Genomic DNA, 22,923 nt, shown 5'->3' on the forward strand with positions numbered 1-22,923 from the left:
GTATTTATGATTTCAGTTGATTCTTTTTGCAAAGCTGTTATATTCATTTATGTTTATTACTATAAAGAAAAATTACAAGACTAGGGTAACTTTTAAATCGAATAGTGTAGAGATTGAATACATTTTCCAAAGTCCTAAAAGCTAATATTTCAAATTGTTGATCACTTCAAATCGAAAGTTACTTTTCAGCGTTTGGCCCATCCAGCGATTATATTAACCCCTCATCTTGTCAAAAACTCTTAATCATGGGACTTGAAGAATGTAACATTCAAAAACTTCTAGGAAGTCCTAAGTTTGAGAGTTTTTGATAAGGTGAAGGTCGTTTTAATTGATGGATATTTGAAGGACAGGTTTTGTGGCAACAATTTCAAAATTGTGTAGTTGTTTTTCTGAGTACCGCATCGCGTTGTCATCATTATAATATTATGACCTCATATTTGTCTACGTAACTTTAACATTAAATCCATCCGCGCCGGGAGGCTCATCACTTATGATTGGCGCACTTTTTTCTGAGAGGTCAAATCAAATTGTAGATAGTAATGAGAGCTACCTTAAATGTAAACCTGCTTATTACATCTGAGTAACTAACTCAAAATCCCTCATGTTCTTTGAGATTAACAAAATACTAGGTCTTGCCATAATATTCTTTCTATTTCATCCAGTCCTTGGAGTTCTGGCTCTTTGCAAGGGGGTGCCATCCAGTATCGATCCTCTCCTTTTCCAGCATCCTGCGCCATTCTGTTTTGGACTTTCCATTCCCTCTATGTCCACTCTGGAATCCATCCCAACACCACCAAGGACTTATTATTTTACGTTCTCCTCAAGATATGACTAATCCAACTCCACGTTTTGCTTCTTACAACCACACTCATTGCCTATGCCTGTGCCAACCAGTGTTTTTATATGGTATCAGAAATAATTTTTTCAAAGCAGGAGAAAACAGATGCCAAAAAAGGACTGTATGTTCAAATTGAATGTATATAGTATATATATATATATATATATATATATATATATATATATATATAAATATATATATATACATTCAATTTGAACATACAATCTATTTTGGCATCTGTTTTCTCCTGCTTATATAAATCAAAGTTGTGTTGTTTTGGTTTGGTTATTGTGTGTTTGTTGTTGTTATTGTTTGTTTTTAAGTTGGGGGGGGGGAGTGTTTGCTTAATCAAAATAAATTTTTATCAGAGCAAGCACAGTGGTATGTATCAATTGTTGTCCATACAATGTATCCAAAAACCAGGGGAGGTAAAACAGTGGTAATCGCATTCCCTCAACTGAATAAATACACATTGTTATCACAATCACAGGAATCAAATGGGACTGTAATTTGACAAAATGCATAAGGTAAAAACGAATAAGTTCTTAATTGAGGTCATTGCATGTGGTTTACAAGTTCTGAGAGACTAACGCGTATACTCATCAGTTTTGAGAGGCTAAGCCCAAACGATCTCAAGGTCTGAGGAGCTAACTCAAAAACCTACAAGATCTAAGGGGCTGACTCAAATGGTTACCTGCTCTGAGAAGGTAGAGCATATATTCACCAGTTTTGAGACGATAACCCACATGGTTATCGCCTCTGAGAGGTCACCTCAAATGATCACAAGTTTGGAGAGAATATTACACAAAGTCATCTTTTCTAAGAAATTAACGCGTAAATTCAACCGTTCTGAGAGGGTAACCAAACTGCTTACTATTCTGAGAAGCCAAAAATGAAATGCTCACATGTTTTAAAAGGCGAATCTAATTAATTGAAGACTTCTATATATTGAGAGGTTTACTCCAAGGCTCATCAATTCTTAAGGCATAAACGAATAGCTATTAAATTCGTTCTGTTCTGATAGGCCAACTAAATACTCCGTGATTGGAAGCTAACTCAATTGTTAATCATATCTGAGAAACGTATTCAAATTTTCTTCAGCTCTGAGAGAATACTCCAACTGTTCTGAGAAGCTAACTGAATGCTCAATACTTATGATTGACGCACTTATTTCTGAGAGGTAAGATCAACTTGTAGAGCTACTTTAAATGTCAACCTGCTTATTACATCCGAGTAACTAACTCAAAATCCCTCAAGTTCTTTGAGACTAACAAAATACCAGATTTGGGAGGCAAATTAAAATATATTGCTTTTTTCTATTTTGTGAAGCCATTCCAAGTGCTTAACAATTTTATCATTTCTGGTAAAATACTCACATATCCGCCAGCCAAATTAAACATAACAGCACACAAAAATATGTGTAACTTTTAACGTTTATAGCCGAAACAAAATTGACGTCACACAGCTCTTTGTTTTTGTTTTCAGCCAACCATTTTTATGAGTAAATTCTAAATTATATTAATCAGACTATAAACGTTTAAGGTTGATGTTACAATATATTAGGCGTGTTGAACTAGTGAGTGTTTTACTTAAATGCATATCATCGAGATAATACCGAGCGTTTTGTTTAGTTAAGAATTAATTGCAGTTTTTAAAAAAATCGGACGACTGTCCGACGGGCGTGGTTATATTCCCTTCCTCTAGGTGTCTAATCGCTGGAGCCATGTGTATTGAAGAAAGACATGAGCTAGTTCCATGTGAGCATGTAGCTACCGTAAAAATTATTGTTGGAGAATAGATACTAACAAACTGTTTGAAGTAATGAACAACAATGGATTGAACCGCTTAGAAAAAAAGAACAAAATACCAATCACGCTGTGGATCGGTCTCAAAGTCATTCTCCAGCCAATAACAAAACCAATAAAAAACCATTAATGTTGCTATTGTTTTTGTCATTGGTTGAAGGTGAGTTTTTGGGTCCAAATTGTTCAGCGTTTGGTATATAGTTCTTTCTCAAAGTTGTTTTTATATTCATTTTTGTTCACGATTTTTTTCTCTTAACAGCTTCTCGCAGGTTATTATCATTAAAATTTGCTTGAATTGTTTGGTTCTTTTTTTCTTTTGTTTATCGTAAATTTTAAATTGAAGTCTTCTGTAATTCTGTAAGTTGCTTCTAATTTTGAACTTTGGATTGCCTCTTACACTTGACACAATTTGGGCTTACAGTCGTTCTCATTTGTTCTCTCATTGTTCTGGCGTAACAACAATAAATCATCATAGCAGGAATATCATCAAACATTGGTCTCATCCTCGTCGGGCCCTGATTTCTTCCTACCGTCTTTCTCCTTCCGGTTAAAACTCCCACCACTCAAGCCTCTATTACCCCCACCCTCAACCATAACAGATACACTTCCTGGTGATGTCACGCTATTTATAGCATTCTGGTGGTTGTGTTGGGTGTTTGTATTATTAGCGGACGTCGAATTTCCGGTTGTGTTGGATTTGGGTTGAGGTTTAAGACACTGCACCAGGCTAACAATCTCTCCCTGGATATTTGCCAACGCGTGGACCACATTGCATAACGCTTTCTGGTTTTCGGCCATCAGACGCCTGATGAACTCCACATCGTCCTGAAGTCGATTTGTTTCCTTGTGATTTGCTTGAAGTTGTTGTAGTCTCATATCCAGTAGTTTTTGGGACCTGAAAAATTCATGATTGAAACATATCAGAAAATTTATATATATATATATATATATATATATATATATATATATATTATATATATATATATATATATATATATATATATATTGAATCGTGTTTGATACAAATATGGTACGAAAAGTGCTCGACATGTAGTAATGGAGCGAATTATTATTTTTAAAAATATTTACCACAATGTTTGAGACAGTCTACATTAATGTTTCAGGCTTAATTTGCCATCGTCAGGACTGAGTTGTTTTTTTGACTGTTGTTGTTTCTTGAAGTGGTTCCGGTTTAAAGTTAATTAACAAGAATTTCCGCCGATGTGGACACGTTCCGTACATCTCACTTTTCGTGTTGAGTGTGGCTTCATGAGGGTGTTTGATTATAGTATATTTCTCTTCCAGGCATAAGCTACATTGTTTTGATGTTGGTGTGTATCCTGTTGCTTTAGATAAAATTTTCCATGAAATGTTGTGGTCTAGTTTGTTGTCTATATATATTATATATAGTCACTTATGTTCATTACTTTCTATACTGTATTTTAAAGGATAATAAGAATACTAAAGCCCCATCAAAGCCAACTGCCAATACACCGACTCCCGCTAAATACCAAAACAGGCTGTCAAGACCCAATATTGTCTTGTTGAGTGGGCTCTACAGCCGTGAATTTTATTTTCAAGTTGATTGGTTATATCTACATAACCACATTTATTTTGTCATCTGGTTAGTTAGGCAATCAACACTAAGTTGATTAATGGAATTTTGTAAACGTGTTGGTGGGAAAAAGCTATTTTATTTTGACCAATTAACTGCCGTTTTCATTTATCTTAAAAAAATTTTCCAAGACAATTCGTCCTTCAAATATCTATCGATTTACATGTCTCTCTTCTTGACAAAATCTCTCAAATCTGGGACTTAGCGCAGTCTTCTTATTCCCAGGATTGAGAGGTTTTTGTTTTAAAATATGAGGGTCAATTAAAGCGATCGATATTTGAAGGGTAAATTTTCTGGCCAAATTTCTGAAATCACGGATTTTCAGAGTAAGACTATTAACTGGTTAATGAAGCATTGAAATTTTCTTTAAAAACTTCATTTGAGTTCAAGGATAGTCGCGTAGTTTGGAACTTGATCGTAGGTTGGAGATGTACGATTCAGACCATATTAGAATTGTATATTTTCAATTAGAGTTTGGAAGTTGGTTGGTAGGGTGTCTTAATAAACGGTGTGGACGTTAGTGTAATTTTGCTTGTCTGTTGGTAGATACGTTAGTTGGCTGGTAGCTCATATTTCTGAATTGCTGGGGGGGGGGGGTTCTTTGTTATTTTCCTGTGTACTGTGTTAGGGCTTAATGATTAAGTTAATCTATGTTATGCGCCCAGAGCCCTCCTGATGAAGGGATGTTTGGTGCACTATAAATCTATACCATTATTATTTCATTATTTGTCGTTGTGTTTCGGTCTTTTTTTTTTTTTTTGGGGGGGGGGGGTGTTGGGGTTTGTTTTGTGTTGGTCTCAGAACATTTTAGCTTACACATAGTTTTCTTTGTTGGTTCTATTGATCAAGCGGTAGAACAATGGGAAATTTATCTAGACACATGCCATTGAAAGTTAAAACTGTGTAGTTCGCTGTGTTTACCAATCACTGTCATTGTTTACATTATGACGACTGTACGAGAGGCGTGTCAATAGGATAGAAACCAGTTTTTTTTTGACATCGCACTGGTCTTCCCTATTATGTGTCAAAATAATTGGGGAAGTGAGAACTTACCTTTGAATAGCGTCCAGTTGAGGGATTGCTAGAGTTGTGGCAAATGGAGTGTTAGCCGTGGACGTCCTTCTTCCAAGCATCCTTGATCCCCCTTTCTTGCTTTTAGATCGAAGTGCTGGTTAGAGTGCAAGAAGTGTAAAGTGAGGACTTTCAAAGCAAACATTTGTTTTTAAAATTGTTACATTCTATCACTATTTTTCTCACAATTTTTATGGACACAATACAAACACATTTTTTAAAACTTTGATTGCTTATTATTATTGAGAATTCATATGATGATCAGAGAAAGAGAAGAGATGAAGAAGAAAAGATAGATAGATAGATAGATAGATAGATAGAGAGAGAGAGAGAGAGAGAGGGAAGAGAGAAGAGAAGAGAAGAGCGAGAGAGAGAGAGAGATAGCAAGAGAGAAGAAGAGAGAAAGAGAGAGAGAGAGAAAGAGAGAGAGAGAGAGAGAGAGAGAGAGAGTGACAGAGAGATTATGTATCCTAAATTATGCGTATAAATCTTACGTAATTTCCTCTCATCCTCTTCTTCCGGTATAGGGGGTGTGGCATATGGAATTCTGCTGGGGGTTTCTGGGACAGGGGGCGGGGATCCGTCCTGCGGCTCCCAAATTTCTACCTCTTCGGCCCGTATGTTACCGTGGCCATCTTTCACTGAGGAGCATCAACAAAAGCGATCAAAGTTTTAGAATTGGGATTGTTATAGATTTACATATGTGTCAGTGCATGACATAATCAATCGGAAGGTGAAAATTTCGGATTTGCATTTTTATTACATTTTATGTAAGAATATGCTCGCCAGAGCATTTTAATCTTTATTTGAAGTAAATCGGTTGATTTTTCATGAAGTTATGGTCAAATATATGCGAAAGGTATCCAGCAACTCAAATTTGATTCTTTTTTAACTAGACTAACTGTAAAAAAATATTTAGAAGCGAAATTAACCTTTGATATTTCATGAAGATTTACCAAAAGGGTTGATCTAATCATTTATGACAAGATCTCATTTTGGATAAAAATTGACCTAACTAAACTTGGCAATATCTCAGTTAAAACCTTTTCACCATCCGACTGATTATGTCATTTTCTGTAACATATTTGCAGGTCTGTTAACCGAACGCAATTATGTAATGGACAATATTTTTTTGCGTTGGTTTGAGTGTACTTCCATACAACAATGAAACAATAGCAATTTGCCTTATCAGACCTGAAAAAGGTAGACGTCAGGATTAACAAATAAACACAATAGCTACTTACCCAATTCTTTTTCATCAGTTGCCCTCTCTAATTTGAAGAGATATCTTTTCACCAACCGATGCATTATGTCGGAATAAGATGCCTCGTCCGGTTTCAATTCTAAGTTGTTACATACTGTTTCTCTCCTCGTCTGTAATGAGATTATAGGTATAGATAGAAATAAGTTGACGTCATTCAGGTCTTTGTTAATGGGTTTTGTTATTTTTATATAATTTTTTTTTGCCATCCATGCTTATGAATAATTCTCACTAAACTATCAACCAGACTACAAACGTTCAAGGTTACACATAGTTTTGTTTGTTGGTCTGTTATATTTCCTGATGGCAATGTTGTGAGTTTCGTAGACAAGCGCACATCATCTATATAATATAAAATAAATGAATTTGGCGTCACTGATAATTTTATTTTTGGTTTTAGAAAGCCATTTAGGTGGTGAGTTTTCACAAAAATCTCTTGATAAGACTCTAAAACGATCGAAGATGACGTCACTCGGCTCTTGTTTATTGTTTTTAGCCAGTCAGTTTTGTTGGTAGTTCCCACTAAAACTAAATTGTATTAATCAAATTATAAACGTTTAAGTTTACACATAGTTTTGTGTGTTAGCACGAATAACAATGTGAAACTGAATGTAAGCTTCAATTTAATATACAAAAACAGATAAAATGAACGTTTCGGGTTTCCCCTTTTTCAACAAAACAGGATGAATGAAAGAATACAGACGAATGAGATCATGTGGTAGTGACGTTGTTAAGATTGGTACGTAATATCCGGCTGGCGGATGTTATGAGTTTATCTAAATGCATAGTATCAATTCAACCTGTTGGTTGATTCGGTATCACTAAATTCTATTAATCAGACTATAGATAGTCGTTAAAGGTTACACATGATTTTATTTTGCGTACGTTTTATGTGGTTGTCGGATGTTGCGAGTAGTTTACTTAAAGGCATAGGATCAATTGAGTAAAATGATTTGAAGGCGGAAACGTTGAAGCACCAAACACTGCAGCTCTATTGATTTAAAAACTAATACAAATCGCTGGGAGAGGTAGCTACATGTTTAAAAAATAATGATTTGTTTCTTCACAACTTGAAAAAACCCCCACTGACTTATAAAAGGAAAATGATGAAACAAGGGAAGTCGCCATTAAATGAGGAATTCCTCCACTTCCGGCACCACAGTTGAACGCACAATGATGATGAGGATGATGATGATGATGATGATGATGATGATGATGATGATGATGATGCTGAGGAGGAGGAAGAGGATGATGATGATGATATGATGATGATGATGATGATGATGATGATGATGATGATGATGAGTATAGATCAATGAATATACACTCAAAAGCACATACACACACACACACACACAGAGAGAGAGAGAGAGAGAGAGAGAGAGAGAGAGAGAGAGAGAGACACAGAGAGAGGGGGGGAGAGGGGGAGGGGATAGAGACCATGATGGAAAAATGACAAAGATGACAACAAGATGATTACAAAGACTTGATAAAACAAGTTATTCTCAAAAAGGAATCAACTTTCCAGGAAGATGACGCTCTCTGTTCTCTGTTTTGTAGGGGGCCACCAAACCAGGCAGATGTTTCCACGGCGCCACTGTGATTGCAATGTAGCACCTATGAAACACCTCCCAGGTCAGGTGGACGTCATTCTGTAGCCATCAAATCGATGTCCTCTTCTGTCTCCATCGGCTGGGGAAGCTGGCTGGTCTCGGTGAGGCTCAGTGATGCTATGCGTTTAACTAAAATACTTATAACATCCGCCAACCGTAGTTGCGCTGGGAATCCCTTCTAAATCTTAATGGTTTTGACCATGTTTAATGAATATTGCGCTATATAAATTATTAAGAATTTTAGGTCGTCATCCCTTTATATCTGCCAGACCACATAGCTGCTCACTATAAAAAGAACTTACATATTCTATATCTTATTTTTATCTTTTAAAAAACAATTCTGGACTTAGTCCTTGTTACTACTACGACTGGAACTACTACTACTACTACTACTACTACTACTACTACTACTACTACTACTACTACTACTACTACTACTACTACTACTACTACTACTACTACTACTACTACTACTACTAATAATAATAATAATAATAATAATAATATCAATAATAGTGCACATTTGTTAAGCGCAGTTTATCTTGCTATATTATTCCGTAGACTCTGGGCGCGTTACAATGATATGTGAATATATCATAAATTTCATTACATCCATCCACAGTATGATTGCACCCACAAACACGAGACATACATCCACACAAACACACGCACACTACTACTACTACTACTACTACTACTACTACTACTACTACTACTACTACTACTACTACTACTACTACTACTACTACTACTACTACTACTACTACTAACTACTACTACTACTATACTACTACTACTCTACTACTACTACTACTACTACTACTACTACTACTACTACTACTAACTATACTACTACTACTACTACTACTACTACTACTATACTACTACTACTACTACTACTACATACTACTACTACTACTACTACTATACTACTACTACTACTACTACTACTACTACATACTACTACTACTACTACTACTACTACTATACTACTACTACTACTACTACTATACACTACTACTACTACTACTACTACTACTACTACTACTACTACTACTACTTATACTACTATACTACTACTACTACTACTACTACTACTACTACTACTACTACCACGTTATTCCAAATTCTAGAGCTTGACCAAGCAAACCTTACCCTGAGGAACGTCTGTTTTCTAATCTTGTTGTGGTCAGCAGTGGCTGTATGTGGATTGATGAATTGTTTGACTACTTGCCAGCCATACACGAAAGACTTGGGTGTTGGAATCATATTGAAGGGAACTGGGAGCGTACCGCCATCGTCCATGTAATTGAGCCATAGCTTAGTACGGGCAAACTTCCACTCCACATCGCAGTCCGTCTAAGAGATGAGAGAGGCATCAATCTTTATCAAAATGTTTTGAGTTGGAAGATAACTTGATTTATGATAATGATTATGATGATATTAATCATCATAATAATAATATTGATAATAATAATAATAATAATAATAATAATAATAATAATAATAATAATAATAATAATAATAATAATAATAATAATATAATAATATAATGATGTTGATGATGATGATGATGATGATGATGATGATGATGATGATGATGATGATGATGATGATGATGATGATGATGATGATAAACTTACAGAGCGCTACACACCAAAGTCTCAGAGCGCTGTACATAGATAAGTTGCTAATAACAAAGAAATGAAGTGAGTAGGAAAGTGCCAGAAGGCAACAGAGAATAAAAACTTTGCGGCGGCGATGGGGGCTCGAACCCGCAACCTTACTGGTACGACAACTACGCCTGGCCCTACGCTTGAAGGGCCAGGATTGTTTTAGATTGTTCACTCTAAGATTGGCTGCTCTTCCCATGCTAATGAGTCCAATCTACCCATTTGATTTTTCTTCAGAGTGTCCTTCGCCTAGGTGAACTGATGTCCAAGGCTTACTGGCAGAGGAAGAATTTTGACCCCTAACGTTTTGTGTTTGATATTTGGTTCTTTTTCGAAGCTGATATATTCTTATTTTAATTACTTTTTACAGTCCACAGATCCTGGCAGCTTAGAATCACTTTGCACAGTCTTTAGAGAACAGTTTTGTAGAGTAGAGTTGATCATTTTTTTCATGAAATTACTAACGAAAAAGTGAAACGCTCCTTTCACACTCCTACCACCATCGAGTACAGACGCTACAATTTATACTCCATTTCATTGTATTTGTTTTCAACGTTCATTTGTTTAATTTTGTGCTGACGAAGGGTTTGCACCCTAAAACGTTCATTGTCTGTACCGTTCCAATCCGAAGCCTTTTCGTTATTATTTTCACGGTTCCATGATTCAGGCACCCCCCCCCCCACACACACACACACATTTTTCATCCACCGTTTCAAAGTGGACCAGGTCGGAGTTATATCTAAATGCTAAAAATCTACGCCTGTTTCTATGTATGTGACGCCTAATGAATTTCAGCTAGAAAAATAGTGCAGCTGTATCGTTACTAATTAATTAAGTGTCATCGTCGGTAATTGGTCCATACATCGTTAAATGAGTCACGATCCACGAGTAGCGAGTTCCAGTCCCACTCAGAGCAGACATTTTTTGTGAATTAGTTCCTGATCGTCTTCATTTTACACCTGATCACGGTAAGACAAAGTGAGTAAAGAGCCTTTTCAAAGGACTCAACTATGCGCCGTTTAGAGAGGTACTCGAACCTTGGACCCTCCGATCCGAATTCGAGTGTCATATAGCACTAGACCACCTCAAATGTGACCCATCGTCTCAAAAGGGTATAATGTCGGGATGGCAAAGATGTCAATTGAATTTATAGCCTAAATTATCAGACAGGCTTTTCCTTGTACCTTCCATTGAAAATAAATATTTTTCACTTAAGAGCAAAAATGTCCATAAAAGAAATGTGCCCCTATGTGGTCCAGTGGGATGACTCTCGCCTTCGAACCAAATAAGTGTAAAAAAAAAAACAAAAAAACAAAAACAAACAAAAACACAAAAATCTTGAGCTTTTGCATAGGGCAATATACACTAAACGTGCTCAAAGATCCTTTCAAGGGTCCCTGACGAAGAAAAGTTAAAGAAGCTAATATACAGAGAAGTGATAAGACATGGAATGAAATACAAAAGGTAGCTCAAGATAGTGATGGATACTAACTTCTGTTTGTCTGTGGCCTATACCCCGACCAAGGGTGAAAAGGCTATGATGCTGCTGCTGCTGCTGCTGCTGATGATGATGATTTTGATGATGATGATGATGATGATGATGATGATGATGATGACCAACAGCAACACATAACATGTAACACGAGACATGTCGGGCGTTCTTAGGATGTTGAACAAAAAGAAAGTTATGCTTACCTGAATATCTTCAAAAGAATGTGACATCATAGCAATGAGCATGTTGATGAGAACGATGATAATGACGACATGATAGATACCGAATAGATACATGCCCACCATCTCCACTAACGATGTGCTGTTTTCTATCTCTGAATTCTCAGATGTGTAGAGAGGTACCTCCCCTGTAGATGATAAAAGCGTTTGATGATCATTAATACATTAAAAAAAAATCTAGTTGGGGGTTAAAATTGTTCCATAAGTACATGTTAAATTTTTGCCAACAAGTACAGAATTACTTGCTAAATTCTTCCTTTAAATATTGATCGATTTAAATAACCTTATCTTCCAATCAAATTCAATCCAAAATAGTTGCAGCTTCATGTGATGAAGATTGACACAACTAGGTGTAGTTGGGTGGCATTGACGTAATATCTAGCTATTGGTTTTAAACTGGTCGAGATAACTATAAAATATTGTCGGGTTATTGGCTGGTCTGACATTTACAGGGATGCTTTTCAATGCGCGAATGGTACTACGGAAGAACGACTGTTTGTGCACATAATTGGCAAGAACGATCAAACCTGGGACGTTAACCCTCTCCATACCAACTACAGGAAAATCGTCACATTTGTTACGATTCCACTAACATTTTATCTCGATCAGTTTTCTTTTGAAATCACAAAATTTTAAGATTTAAAAAATTGTAGTTATAACAACATTATTCTGTGATGTACATGGTATTTATATCTTGTGATTAATGTCTTTGAAATCTTTTTTTAATGTTAGATGGATCTGATGTTTAGTGGAAAATCGTGCAAAGGGTCGGTAAGGAGAGAGTTAAGGAGTACCTCGAGGACCCATGCTTCAGGGTCTTTGCTAAGATGAGGGTCATTTAAATCGGGAGATATTTGAAGGACAAGAATATATTTTTTTTGAATATGCGTTCTTTCAAGAGTACGACAGTTTCGTGGGTAAATGAAGAGAGAAAGGTTTTAGGAAAATTGTATTGGGAGAAAGATAGAAGAGGGAGGGACAGAGAGAGAGAGAGAGAGAGAGAGAGAGAGAGAGAGAGAGAGAGAGAGAGAGAGAGAGAGAGAGAGAGACAGAAGAGGGAGTAGAGAGATGGGAAGGAGGAGGGAGAGCGGATTGAGGAAGAGAGAGGGGACAGAGATAGATAGATAGATAGATAGATAGATAGATAGATAGATAGATAGATAGATAGATAAATAGATAGATGGATGGATGGATGGATAGATAGATAGATAATTAGATAGATAGATAGATAGATAGATAGATGGGGAGGTACAGAGAGAGACAGCGAGAGAAAGAGAAGGAGAGAGAGAGAGAGAGAGAGAGAGAGAGAGAGAGAGAGAGAGAGAGACAGAAGGGGAAGTAGAGAGATGGGAAGGAGGAGGGAGAGCGGATTGAGGAAGAGAGAGGGGACAGAGATAGATAGATAGATAGATAGATAGTTAGATCGATAGATATATAGATAGATAGATAGATGGAAGGATGGATGGATAGATAGATAGATAGATAGATAGATAGATAGATAGATATATATATAGATAGATGGGGAGGTACAGAGAGAGACAGCGAGAGAAAGAGAAGGAGAGAGAGAGAGAGAGAGAGAGAGAGAGAGAGAGAGAGAGAAATAAACAGACCGAAAACTAAGGTGTGAATGAGAACCATTTACGAGACATTAAGATAATCGCAAAGTCCCAGGTTTGAGAGTTTTTGCCAAGATGAGGGTCATTTAAATCGATTGATATTGGAAGTTGACGTCAGTGAGATCTTTGTTATTGTTTTTAGAAAGCCAGTCAGGTGGTTGGTTCTCAATAAGGTCCTTCGAACAGACAATTGACGCTATGCGTTTAGCTGAAATAGTCCAACATTTAGGTTTGCACGTCAGATATAACGCACCAACACACAAAACTGTAACATTGAATGTTTATATTCTGATAGATATAATTTAGTCCGAACTGATTATTAAAATCACTATCTGAAAACAATAACAAAGAGTTAAGTTCCATTCTCTAAACACAGTTTTGTGTGTTGCCTCGATTGATCTGGCGGGCATATTAAGTTAAGTATTTGACTTAAATTCGTCACATTGATTCTGTGTTATTGAGTGAGAATTTCCATTAATTGATTTTTTAAATTAAGTTTTATATCTAACTTTGTCCCATTATATCCCGTATAACTGTGATTCTTTATAACGGGAAAAATAAAATAGTGAACATTTTGAATAAGCATACACACTACACATGTTACTTAGGCGTAGCAAACAATCAACAAAGGCATCAAGCTTTAGAAATACCTAAATAAAAGAGAATCAACGATGCAATGCCTATAACTATTTAAGGCAAACAATGAGTCTAACATTGACAAATGAATTCCAACAAGCAAATTAATGAAAAACGCTGCATAAATCCACTTATCAATTAAAGATACAAACCTTGGCCAGTTCGTTAAAAGCAGTGCGAGTTGAGTTCATATAAATGCAAGAATATAAGCGATACTGTGCTGCTAGACGATGTGCACTGTATAAAGTAATGGATAGAATTGAGTGTAACAGCTTCGAAAAGAACAACATACCAAATTCAAATAGTTTTGGGATCAAAACTCTTCTCCAACCATGCCATAAAATCCAGACGGACGGGCAGAGAAACATTTTTCTGCTTTCTGTCTGGATTTTTGCGGAGTGTATTAATGTATCTATTATTTTTTTTTGTTTTTGGTATAAGGTTTTTGAGCCCGAATTGTTCCGTGTTTGGTATATTGTTCTTTTTTCGAAGATGTTGGTAGTTGTTTTCATTTTTGCTCATTACTTTGTTTTAAATTAGGAAAATGTGTCAGTTATACCTGAGTTGTTAAAGAATCACGAAATCGAAAGTTTCCAAACTTTCGTCTTGTTTTTAGCAATGCGGTGTAACTTGTGTAGGACGTTGTCCGTATTGTTAAAAAATGACTGATCGGAATATAGTCTGGATTATATATATTTTATCTTCAAACAATGTTACACAATGTTCAATACAAAGCATTTCTAAAGATAAACGGGTTTCAATGAGTCCTGTCTTGAATCCAATGAACTGCAGCTTTTGGTCATCGATGTCCAACATGGTTTTATAATAGGCATACAGTAATTTTCAGGGAAGCAGATTTAAAACATTCAATTCAAAATGCATGGGGTTGGATCATTATTCGAGATATTTAAAAAAAAATAATTGGATCATGGATAAAAATTCTATGCACAATCATGAAGCAAATTGAGAGATCTACATGACATCAAAATTTGAGGATTAGCTCCCGAATCTTCGATATGACAAATACTATGCGGAACGTTAATTACATCAATCTTTAATTAACATTTTCTAAAATATTTTTCTGAAAATGTTTGTTTCTAAATTGAAATAAATGAGATTGATTGAGGTAAAATTTCAGACTTGCATTATTTATAGTCTTGCGGCGACAGCATTCTACATTTTTCCAGTTTTTGTTCTCGCATCCGATATACACTCTATTATATTCATTCTTTTCAGTGAAGACATTTCGACACCTTTGTAGTTGAACAGTGACTTTTAGCAGCCAGTTTACCCAGACGTAAATCGTGGGTGTCTCGATACCTCAGTAAACAGAGCAATCGCTTGGCACGCAAAAAGAAATCTATCAATGATCAAATTACATTACACTATATTACATTACGTGACATCATCTTAATTCAAATCCCATTTCACCTCCCTCTCTCTCTCTCTCTCTCTCTCTCTCTCTCTCTCTCTCTCTCTCTCTCTCTCTCTCGCATCCACCTCTTCCTCTTCTCCCTGCTTGTCATCTTCCTCGTCCTTCTTTTGTATGAATTTTATGAATATCTTAAATATTCATTTTCAAAATAATGAAATCAAAACATCGTCTATCTATATTACAAATGAATATAAGACCCAGTATTGATACACACATGAAATTTATAAATTGAGACAACTAGCTGTATTAATACACAAATGAAGCTTGTGAATTCAAAACATCTAACACTATTTTCACACAAATGAAACTTGTAATTTAAAACACCTAGCAGTATTGATACACAAATGAAACTTGTAAATTGAAACACATAGCTGTATTGATACACAAATGCTCTTGGGATGGGACACAACATGTGGCGAAATGCAACAAGAACATTTTTGAAACCTAAGGAGAAAGGAAAGAGTTACTTTAGAGTCAAAGGGGGCTATCTTACACAATATTGATTATCTACTGTAATGGAACATTTTAATTTCCAGTTCTGCAATTAGCAGATTTTATTTTTAATAGTCGTGTATTAAATTTGTTTGGAAAGTAATTTTTTCAATAAGGTTTTAATGAACCAGAGTAGAGTCATTTCCAAAAGATTTCAGTTACGTTATTTTCATTTCAAATAGCATAGCTTGTGTGAAAATGACCATTATAAAAAACACGCAAATTGATCTTAAAATATCTTGGCGACTGAGATCCAAGACAGGTTCTTTTATTAAATCTATCCGATGACATAAAATCTTAACTTTTGGTCAAACTTCTCATAAAAAAAAGAATACATTTCTTAGATAGAACCGTTTGAAATTGTTCATTAGCTATATAAGAAACACGCAATGTAACCTAACATGTGTCTTCGCGACAGCAATTGAATGCATTTTTACTGTTTATGTCTATTCTATGACATACAATCTAATGATCTACGATCAAACTTCTCATGGAAAAGAACGAATTTGTAAGACAGAATCGTTTGACTCTAAAGTGACATATCATGGCAAACAATGGGACCATTAATAATTATAAGTGTTGACTAGAAAAACATAACAGTCAGGCATGATGATAATAATTGATGATGATAATAATGACAATAATGTCCATTGACGATGTAGATGTTATTATACCTGACTGATTTTTCAGATTGCTAGAGACAGGACCGTCCACACAATATATGTTGCTTCTATCTCCATCCAAGGTCAAACATTGACGGACTTCAGTGTAGAAAACAAACAAACAAAAAAGATGAAGGTAGAGAGCAAGACATTTTAAAGTTGTTTAAGTCGGTTGGGTTTTTTTTCTCCTAAATTGATATTAAGCTGCTAGAAGCTGTGGACTATAAAAAGTAATAACAAAAATGAATATAACAGCTTCTGAAAAGAACAAAATGCCAAAAATTAAACGTTTCGGACTCAAAGCCGCTCTTCATACAATAACAACAACAATAATAGAAAATTCAATACACCTTAAAAGTTCAGTATTAAGTGATGTATTTATGTTTTCTGAAGTTTTTGTTTTTGGCTGAAGAAGGGTTTGGAGCCCGAAACGTTCCGTATTTGTTAATTTGTTCTTTCCCGAGGCTAATATTATATTCATTTTGTCTTCATCTTTAAATCGTAATCAAATTAATTATACAATTTTTACATCGTCTGTTTTTAGTCAAGGTTACTTCAGCGCCAAGATGAATATGAAGCTAAGGCAAAACAAAACATGATGGAGAGCCAGCTATTTTCGAGTTGTTGAAGTTGATGTTGTTGTCTAAAAGCTTTGTTATACACTTTTTACGATGTTTGCCCCTTTTTCACTGTTGATTAAAAGCAAACAGAATAATTGCAGAGATAAGATATATTGCTCCACGGGATAGCTTTTGGTTTTTGTTCTAATCCCTAATCTACAGTAATTCTTCTAATCATAAAAATATATCAAAGCTATCCATTCTAGAGCTGCATACTTGAAATGTCAAAAAAATGGTATCTAGTTCCCAAGGGGAAAAAGTCAGTTTTAATAGCTTTCGAAATAAACAATATGGTCCAAAAATGTTTCAAATCAGAGTATGGCCTCTAAGGAGCTAAACTTTTGTTTTCAACAAGATTCATTGAGTCAAAGAGACCTATGCAGTTCTGTGGCTGGAGCTGGAGTCGTAGTACCAGGCAGTTTTACTATTACTTGCTGCAGCACTTGTGGATCTCGTAATCAGGGAATAGACTTCCCCCGGTCATTTTTTGGATTTTGGTTTTGTTTTGAGATGACAAATTTCATATGTAAAGTTATAATAATTGACAGAATATCCAAATTCTTTATTTTCGATTACGACAGGTCATTATGTATACAGAATATATGCAAATGTTTGAATCGGAATAAACACTGTAAAAGGTCAGAAAAAAAATAGAGCAAACACGAAAAAACGGTCCTACAGTCTCGCTCACAGACATAGACACAAACACACACGCACATACACACAAACATACACACAAACACATTCATACAAATAAAGACAGAATAATAAACAAACAAATACATTAATAGAAATTCTTAATGACCGAGACAAATTATTTAGGATAGATTCCCACACATCATATATTCGTACCGTCGACGTATCACGACATTCTCTAAATTTCAAGCACGCTTCTCAATCTATGAGCATGACACAAAATGAAGCAAACTTCACCAATACGAAGATGTTTAGTGACCATAGCTGCCTTTAAAACATGCCTTCCAGCCAGGAATTATGGCCTCTTCAGATTTTGAGCAATTAAAAAAGATTTAGGTTAATTTTTGACACACGAGAGTTGAAAATGTCTGGCATTGTCTTCTTTTTGTATGTTAAGTAGCAACTCTGTGAACCGAAGATAATCGCGACTGTGAATGTGGTGAGAACAAATTGTACATTTGTATGGTGTCTCTTTGGCTTTGAGCTAGAGATCACAAACTTGAAGGCCACCCAAGTTAGTCTTTGCATGTACTGAATATGGATATGTTAAGGACACATGATAATCTACCATGGCCGAATTCATACATGGCTTTGACCGGAAACAACCAGGTCCCAAACTCATGCTCAATACTCACATTATATTTTATCACAGGACGTCGGAATGCAAACGTAATAGTATTGTCAATCGATGTAGTTCTCTTAAGTGACCGGGCCTAGTTTTCCTTGACAGGTCAAAGGTCAATTACTCGATATAGTCCAAACAAGCATTGAGCGACTGTGTAGGTTAGCAGAAGAATTGCAGTATAGTAAGAACACTGTCTCATGTATTTTCTTTACTCTATTTGTTCACAATGTTGTACCAACTTCCGTTGACCGGGTAGAGGGTGGAAGGTCAGAGGTGACGAATTCCTGGCCCATTTTTCTTCTTTTTCCCAATATTGGAGTTATGTACCTTGGGGCAATGCCATTCCACTTTTCACTGTGTCATGTGATATTTGTTTACAAACTGTGGGGCTGACAGATGTGTACATGTATATGCAGGTCTGACATCCGAATGCAACTAATTATGAGCCTTGTTTAACATTGTCGTACTTGACAAGATTTTTCAACATAAAAAAAATTTCATAACAATAATGAGCCCATAATGGATTGTGTTATCAGACCTGCAAAGAAGTACACGTCCGGCTGACTGATTTAGCTGATTAGCATGCTTTAAAGGTGTCTATGTAAAGCACCCTTGAACGTGAATTGTTGCAGTTAAGTGCCAGACAACCCGAGATGGTGGGTGTGTTAGTCAAAATACAACACCAAACCTATTTTAGGATATGTTAGTTCTGATTGATAACTGACTGGTTATCGCCCTTAAAGTTGGTTGTTTTCAACTTATTTATTTAATGTTATCTTATTTGGAAAATAATGATTTCTGGAATACCAGAGTGATGATTTGGTTGAAGAGACGTGACCATATTTGCTGGCCTGATAACCGGACGCCATTATGGGCTCGTTTAAGGATCGTTGCAATGGACAATATTTTTCCTTCTGTTTGAGAGTATTTCCTTTTCCACCATTCAGACCATAACAATTTGGGTTATCAGACCCGCAAATATATGCCCGTGAGGTTGAAAGTTGGCCTTCGTTAACTTATAGCCTGACACATCCTTAAACATTACGTGACAAAGAAAGGCGACCATTACCAAAAAGAAGTGAAAATCATGCCGTCGTTAGTTGTGTACAAGGAAGACAAATTGTCATCCCATTAGTCCAATTATTGATTACAACCCACGGCTTACTGTCTGATTGTCTTCCTGTATAGTGACGTACGCTTTATTTTGTCAGAGTCAGGTTATAAGATTACAAAAGCCACAATAGGGTCAAAAAATGCGACGTCACACATGCCTCGCAACGGCTCTACCGGTTTCACACTCAAGAGAGACAATCAGGTGGTGGTCTTTACTCCGAGGATAGTTGCTTTTTTGTGCTAAACTTTTTCAACCTTTAGCACCTGTTTGTAGGCATCACTTGGAAATGGAGGCTTGTCTGTTTTAACAAATTTCAAGTCACCATAATAACATTTCACACTAGTGTTGGATCCATTTCATAGCCTCTGTCTGGGCTGCAAGTTCTTAAGTCAGTGCAATTCGGTCCAAGCTATATTCCAAGACGATGTCTTCCATAGTCTGCACTGGGTGTCCGTACACTGACTGTCCGCCGAAAGTTGCCCTTTTAACATGTTCTGCTCGGTCTTTCCCACTTAATTCTTGCCCGGTTGAGTGGTACCGACTCTCTTCAACTAATTCTAAGTGAGAACCATTTTTGATTGCTGTGAGCGCTGTTAAGAGGAAGTGACGTCACAACTCTGGAACCTTAACTGGACCAATTAGTAAAAATATCATCTTTTTATCTTAAAGGTCAAACGTTGTATTGATTGCTAATAAGAAAGAGAATTTAGTTTCACTTTTTTAAAGCCTAGAGTAGTCTTCCTGGTCATCAGTTCTCGGGACATCATGACTCAGTGCTATGGTCTTTGCTCCATACCCAGAAGGTATTAAGTTTTACCGCAGCCTTCAAAAACTCATATCCTGACCCTAACCTAAAGATTTAATCAAAAATCTCTATGTCCAGAAACGAAAAAAATATTAGTGAGTTGTATCGTAGCCATCGTAAACTTATAGCACGACACTGACCAAAACATTACGTCAAAAGACAAGTCTTTGGCTACAAAAGAAAACAAATTGTGAGTTATATTCAATTGTTCAATCAATGGAATCACTTGTTTCCTTGAAGACTACTAACGACAACTCACTAGGCGCTGCACAAACCTATAAAATGACGTCAAACTATAAGTCCTAGTGGGTTTTAGTGTCAGGCTACAAGCTAACGTTGTATTTAGTAGTTCAACCAATGGGATCATTTGTTTTCTTGAGCACAGCTAACAACTCACCAGGCAGTCCAATAACCTGTAAACCACGTCAAAAGACAAGTCCTAACGTCAGGTTATAAGATCACGAAGGCAACGGATCGACTACCCCTTTGCGCTGCGTGGCCTTGAACAAGTCACTTCGCTCTAGCCTCAGCCACCGTGAACTTATAGCCTGACAATGATCAAAAAATTAACTCACAACACAAGTCTTTGGCAACAAAAGAAGACAATTCGTGAGTTTGATTCAATAGTTCAACTGAGGGAATCATTGTTTCCTTGAGCACTACTAACGACAACTCACTAGACGGTGCTCAAACCTAAAAATGACGTCAAACTATAAGTCATAGAGGGTTCTAGTGTCCGGCTATAAGCTAACGATGGCTACGCTCTAGCACAATTTGCCACGCTCCACTGCGGCTGAAGCCAAGGTTATTCCAGTCTTTCCCTGAAAATATATCATCAAGTCAAATTTCCCCATAGGGAGGATTTACAGGATTTTCTATTCCAAAATATTATGATTGGTGATTACATTGATATTTATAGTAATGATAAAAGATATGTTTACCTCCATTGGCTTTGGGATGTGTTATGGCGATATCCGATATGCTGACCAGGCCAAACATAGACCAAAACAAACTAGTAAACGTCTGTTTTAACCTGTGCATAGATCAAAGAGAGATAGGAAAGTTACAATTGCATCAAACTTAAAACTAAACTTCAGCTCGTATATAGCGCAGGAACCACGAAAAATGCTCAAAACGCTTCACAAACGGTCTGACCAGCAGCAACACGTGACATACAAAACCAAACCTGACGCCTGTTAGGTGGTATTACCATTTTTCCGACAGAGACAATGCTGTTACTTATTTTACACACGAGTACGGTGAGATAACATAAGTACATAGTCTTTTTCAAGGACTCAACAATGAGTCGTACGAGGCACGAACCCAGGACTTTCAGATCGAAAGCGAGTGCCATACCAGTAGACCATATAGCCGCACAATAAATGTTTAGCTTGAGATTTTATCTTTTAGTGCAGAATTCATTAAAAGTAACCCATCGCCTCTAGGCGGTATTATACCACAGTGGGCTGATTCTGACGATTAGAATTGAATTTATTATCAAAATACGGCGCTGCTCTGAAAAAAAACCCACATATATTTAACATTTCGCCAAAAAACTCTATTGATGTATTAAAATGACCCTCATCTTGACAAAAACTTCCAAACCTGGGACTTCGTGATATTTTTTGTAAAAAGTTTTAATTCAATTCTAAAACAGAAATGAGAAAGCTCACACAATGTTCTTTTAGGTTGCCATGGATTAATGTATTTGCCCATATAATAAAATGAAGTGTCAAACTTTAAAAAAAATATATATTATCATTATTAGTTTATAGTCTGAAGAAGATAGAGATGATGCTGGAAAGGATGATGATGATTGTATTTATAATGATGACGATAACAATAATGATGATGATGATGACAATGACGATGACAATAAATATAGAAGTAAGAAATGAAAGCCTCCTACCCCTGAAAAGCTTTCGCTGCATGAACGGCCACCAGCTGCCCATCCATCTCCACCTTAATCTGCTGGGCACCGTAATACCAGTAGAGATTATGAAGACCCACCATGAATGCAAACAACACCTGGAACCAGAAAAAACGTACATATGTAACTCATGATATTTTTAAACGGTATTATACCGTGATGAATCAGATCAAATAACAATGTGAAATGGAATGTGAGCTTCAATTTAATAGACGAAAACAGATAAAATGGACTTTTTGGGTTTCCACTTTATCAACAAAACAGAATGAATGAAACACTACAGATAATGTTGTAGTGGCGTTGTTAAGATGAATAATCTTATCTCATTCGTCTGTAGAGTTTCATTCATCCTGTTTTGTTGATAAAGGGGAAACCCGAAACGTCCATTTTATCTGTTTTCGTATATTAAATTGAAGCTTACATTCAATTTCACATTGTTATTTATTTCTTCGAGCTTCAAGCACCAAGATTTACATGAATCAGATCATGAAACTTGAATTCCGATGGTTGGCGGATCAAAACTCTGAAGTCCCGAAAATCAGGATCGGGGATCAAAACTCTGAAGTCAACATACGAGCTTTGCGCACCATATTTTATTTAATTTTGGGAGGATCAGATCTCTGACGTCATACAGATACATATATTGAAACCCATAAATTTCAAGGAAAATCATCACATGCAATGA

The 22,923-nt window shown here is 36.2% G+C and overlaps 1 protein-coding gene across 9 annotated transcripts in view; it reads right to left on the minus strand.

Annotated features, from left to right (window-relative positions):
* Positions 1-2,949: 2,949 nt before the first annotated feature.
* Positions 2,950-22,923, minus strand: part of LOC144973409 (short transient receptor potential channel 7-like) — a 279,226-nt gene continuing 259,252 nt past the window's right edge. For 5 of the 9 annotated variants that reach the window (XM_078915835.1, XM_078915834.1, XM_078915833.1 and 2 more), the window contains 9 exons: positions 22,218-22,336; positions 21,250-21,341; positions 16,461-16,547; positions 11,572-11,735; positions 9,359-9,562; positions 6,574-6,703; positions 5,824-5,970; positions 5,312-5,426; positions 2,950-3,538 (listed from right to left, as the gene is read on the minus strand). In XM_078915835.1, coding sequence (XP_078771961.1) covers positions 3,130-3,538; positions 5,312-5,426; positions 5,824-5,970; positions 6,574-6,703; positions 9,359-9,562; positions 11,572-11,735; positions 16,461-16,547; positions 21,250-21,341; positions 22,218-22,336 — 1,467 coding nt within the window. In that variant the 3' untranslated portion in view covers positions 2,950-3,129. The remainder of the gene's footprint in view (positions 3,539-5,311; positions 5,427-5,823; positions 5,971-6,573; positions 6,704-9,358; positions 9,563-11,571; positions 11,736-16,460; positions 16,548-21,249; positions 21,342-22,217; positions 22,337-22,923) is intronic. The other 4 variants (XM_078915839.1, XM_078915838.1, XM_078915837.1 and 1 more) reach the window with 1 other exon arrangement.

Source organism: Berghia stephanieae, chromosome 5 (genome assembly GCF_034508935.2).
Source record: "Berghia stephanieae isolate SIO BIC M18660-M18661 chromosome 5, UCSD_Bste_1.3, whole genome shotgun sequence".
NCBI lineage: Eukaryota > Metazoa > Mollusca > Gastropoda > Nudibranchia > Aeolidiidae > Berghia > Berghia stephanieae.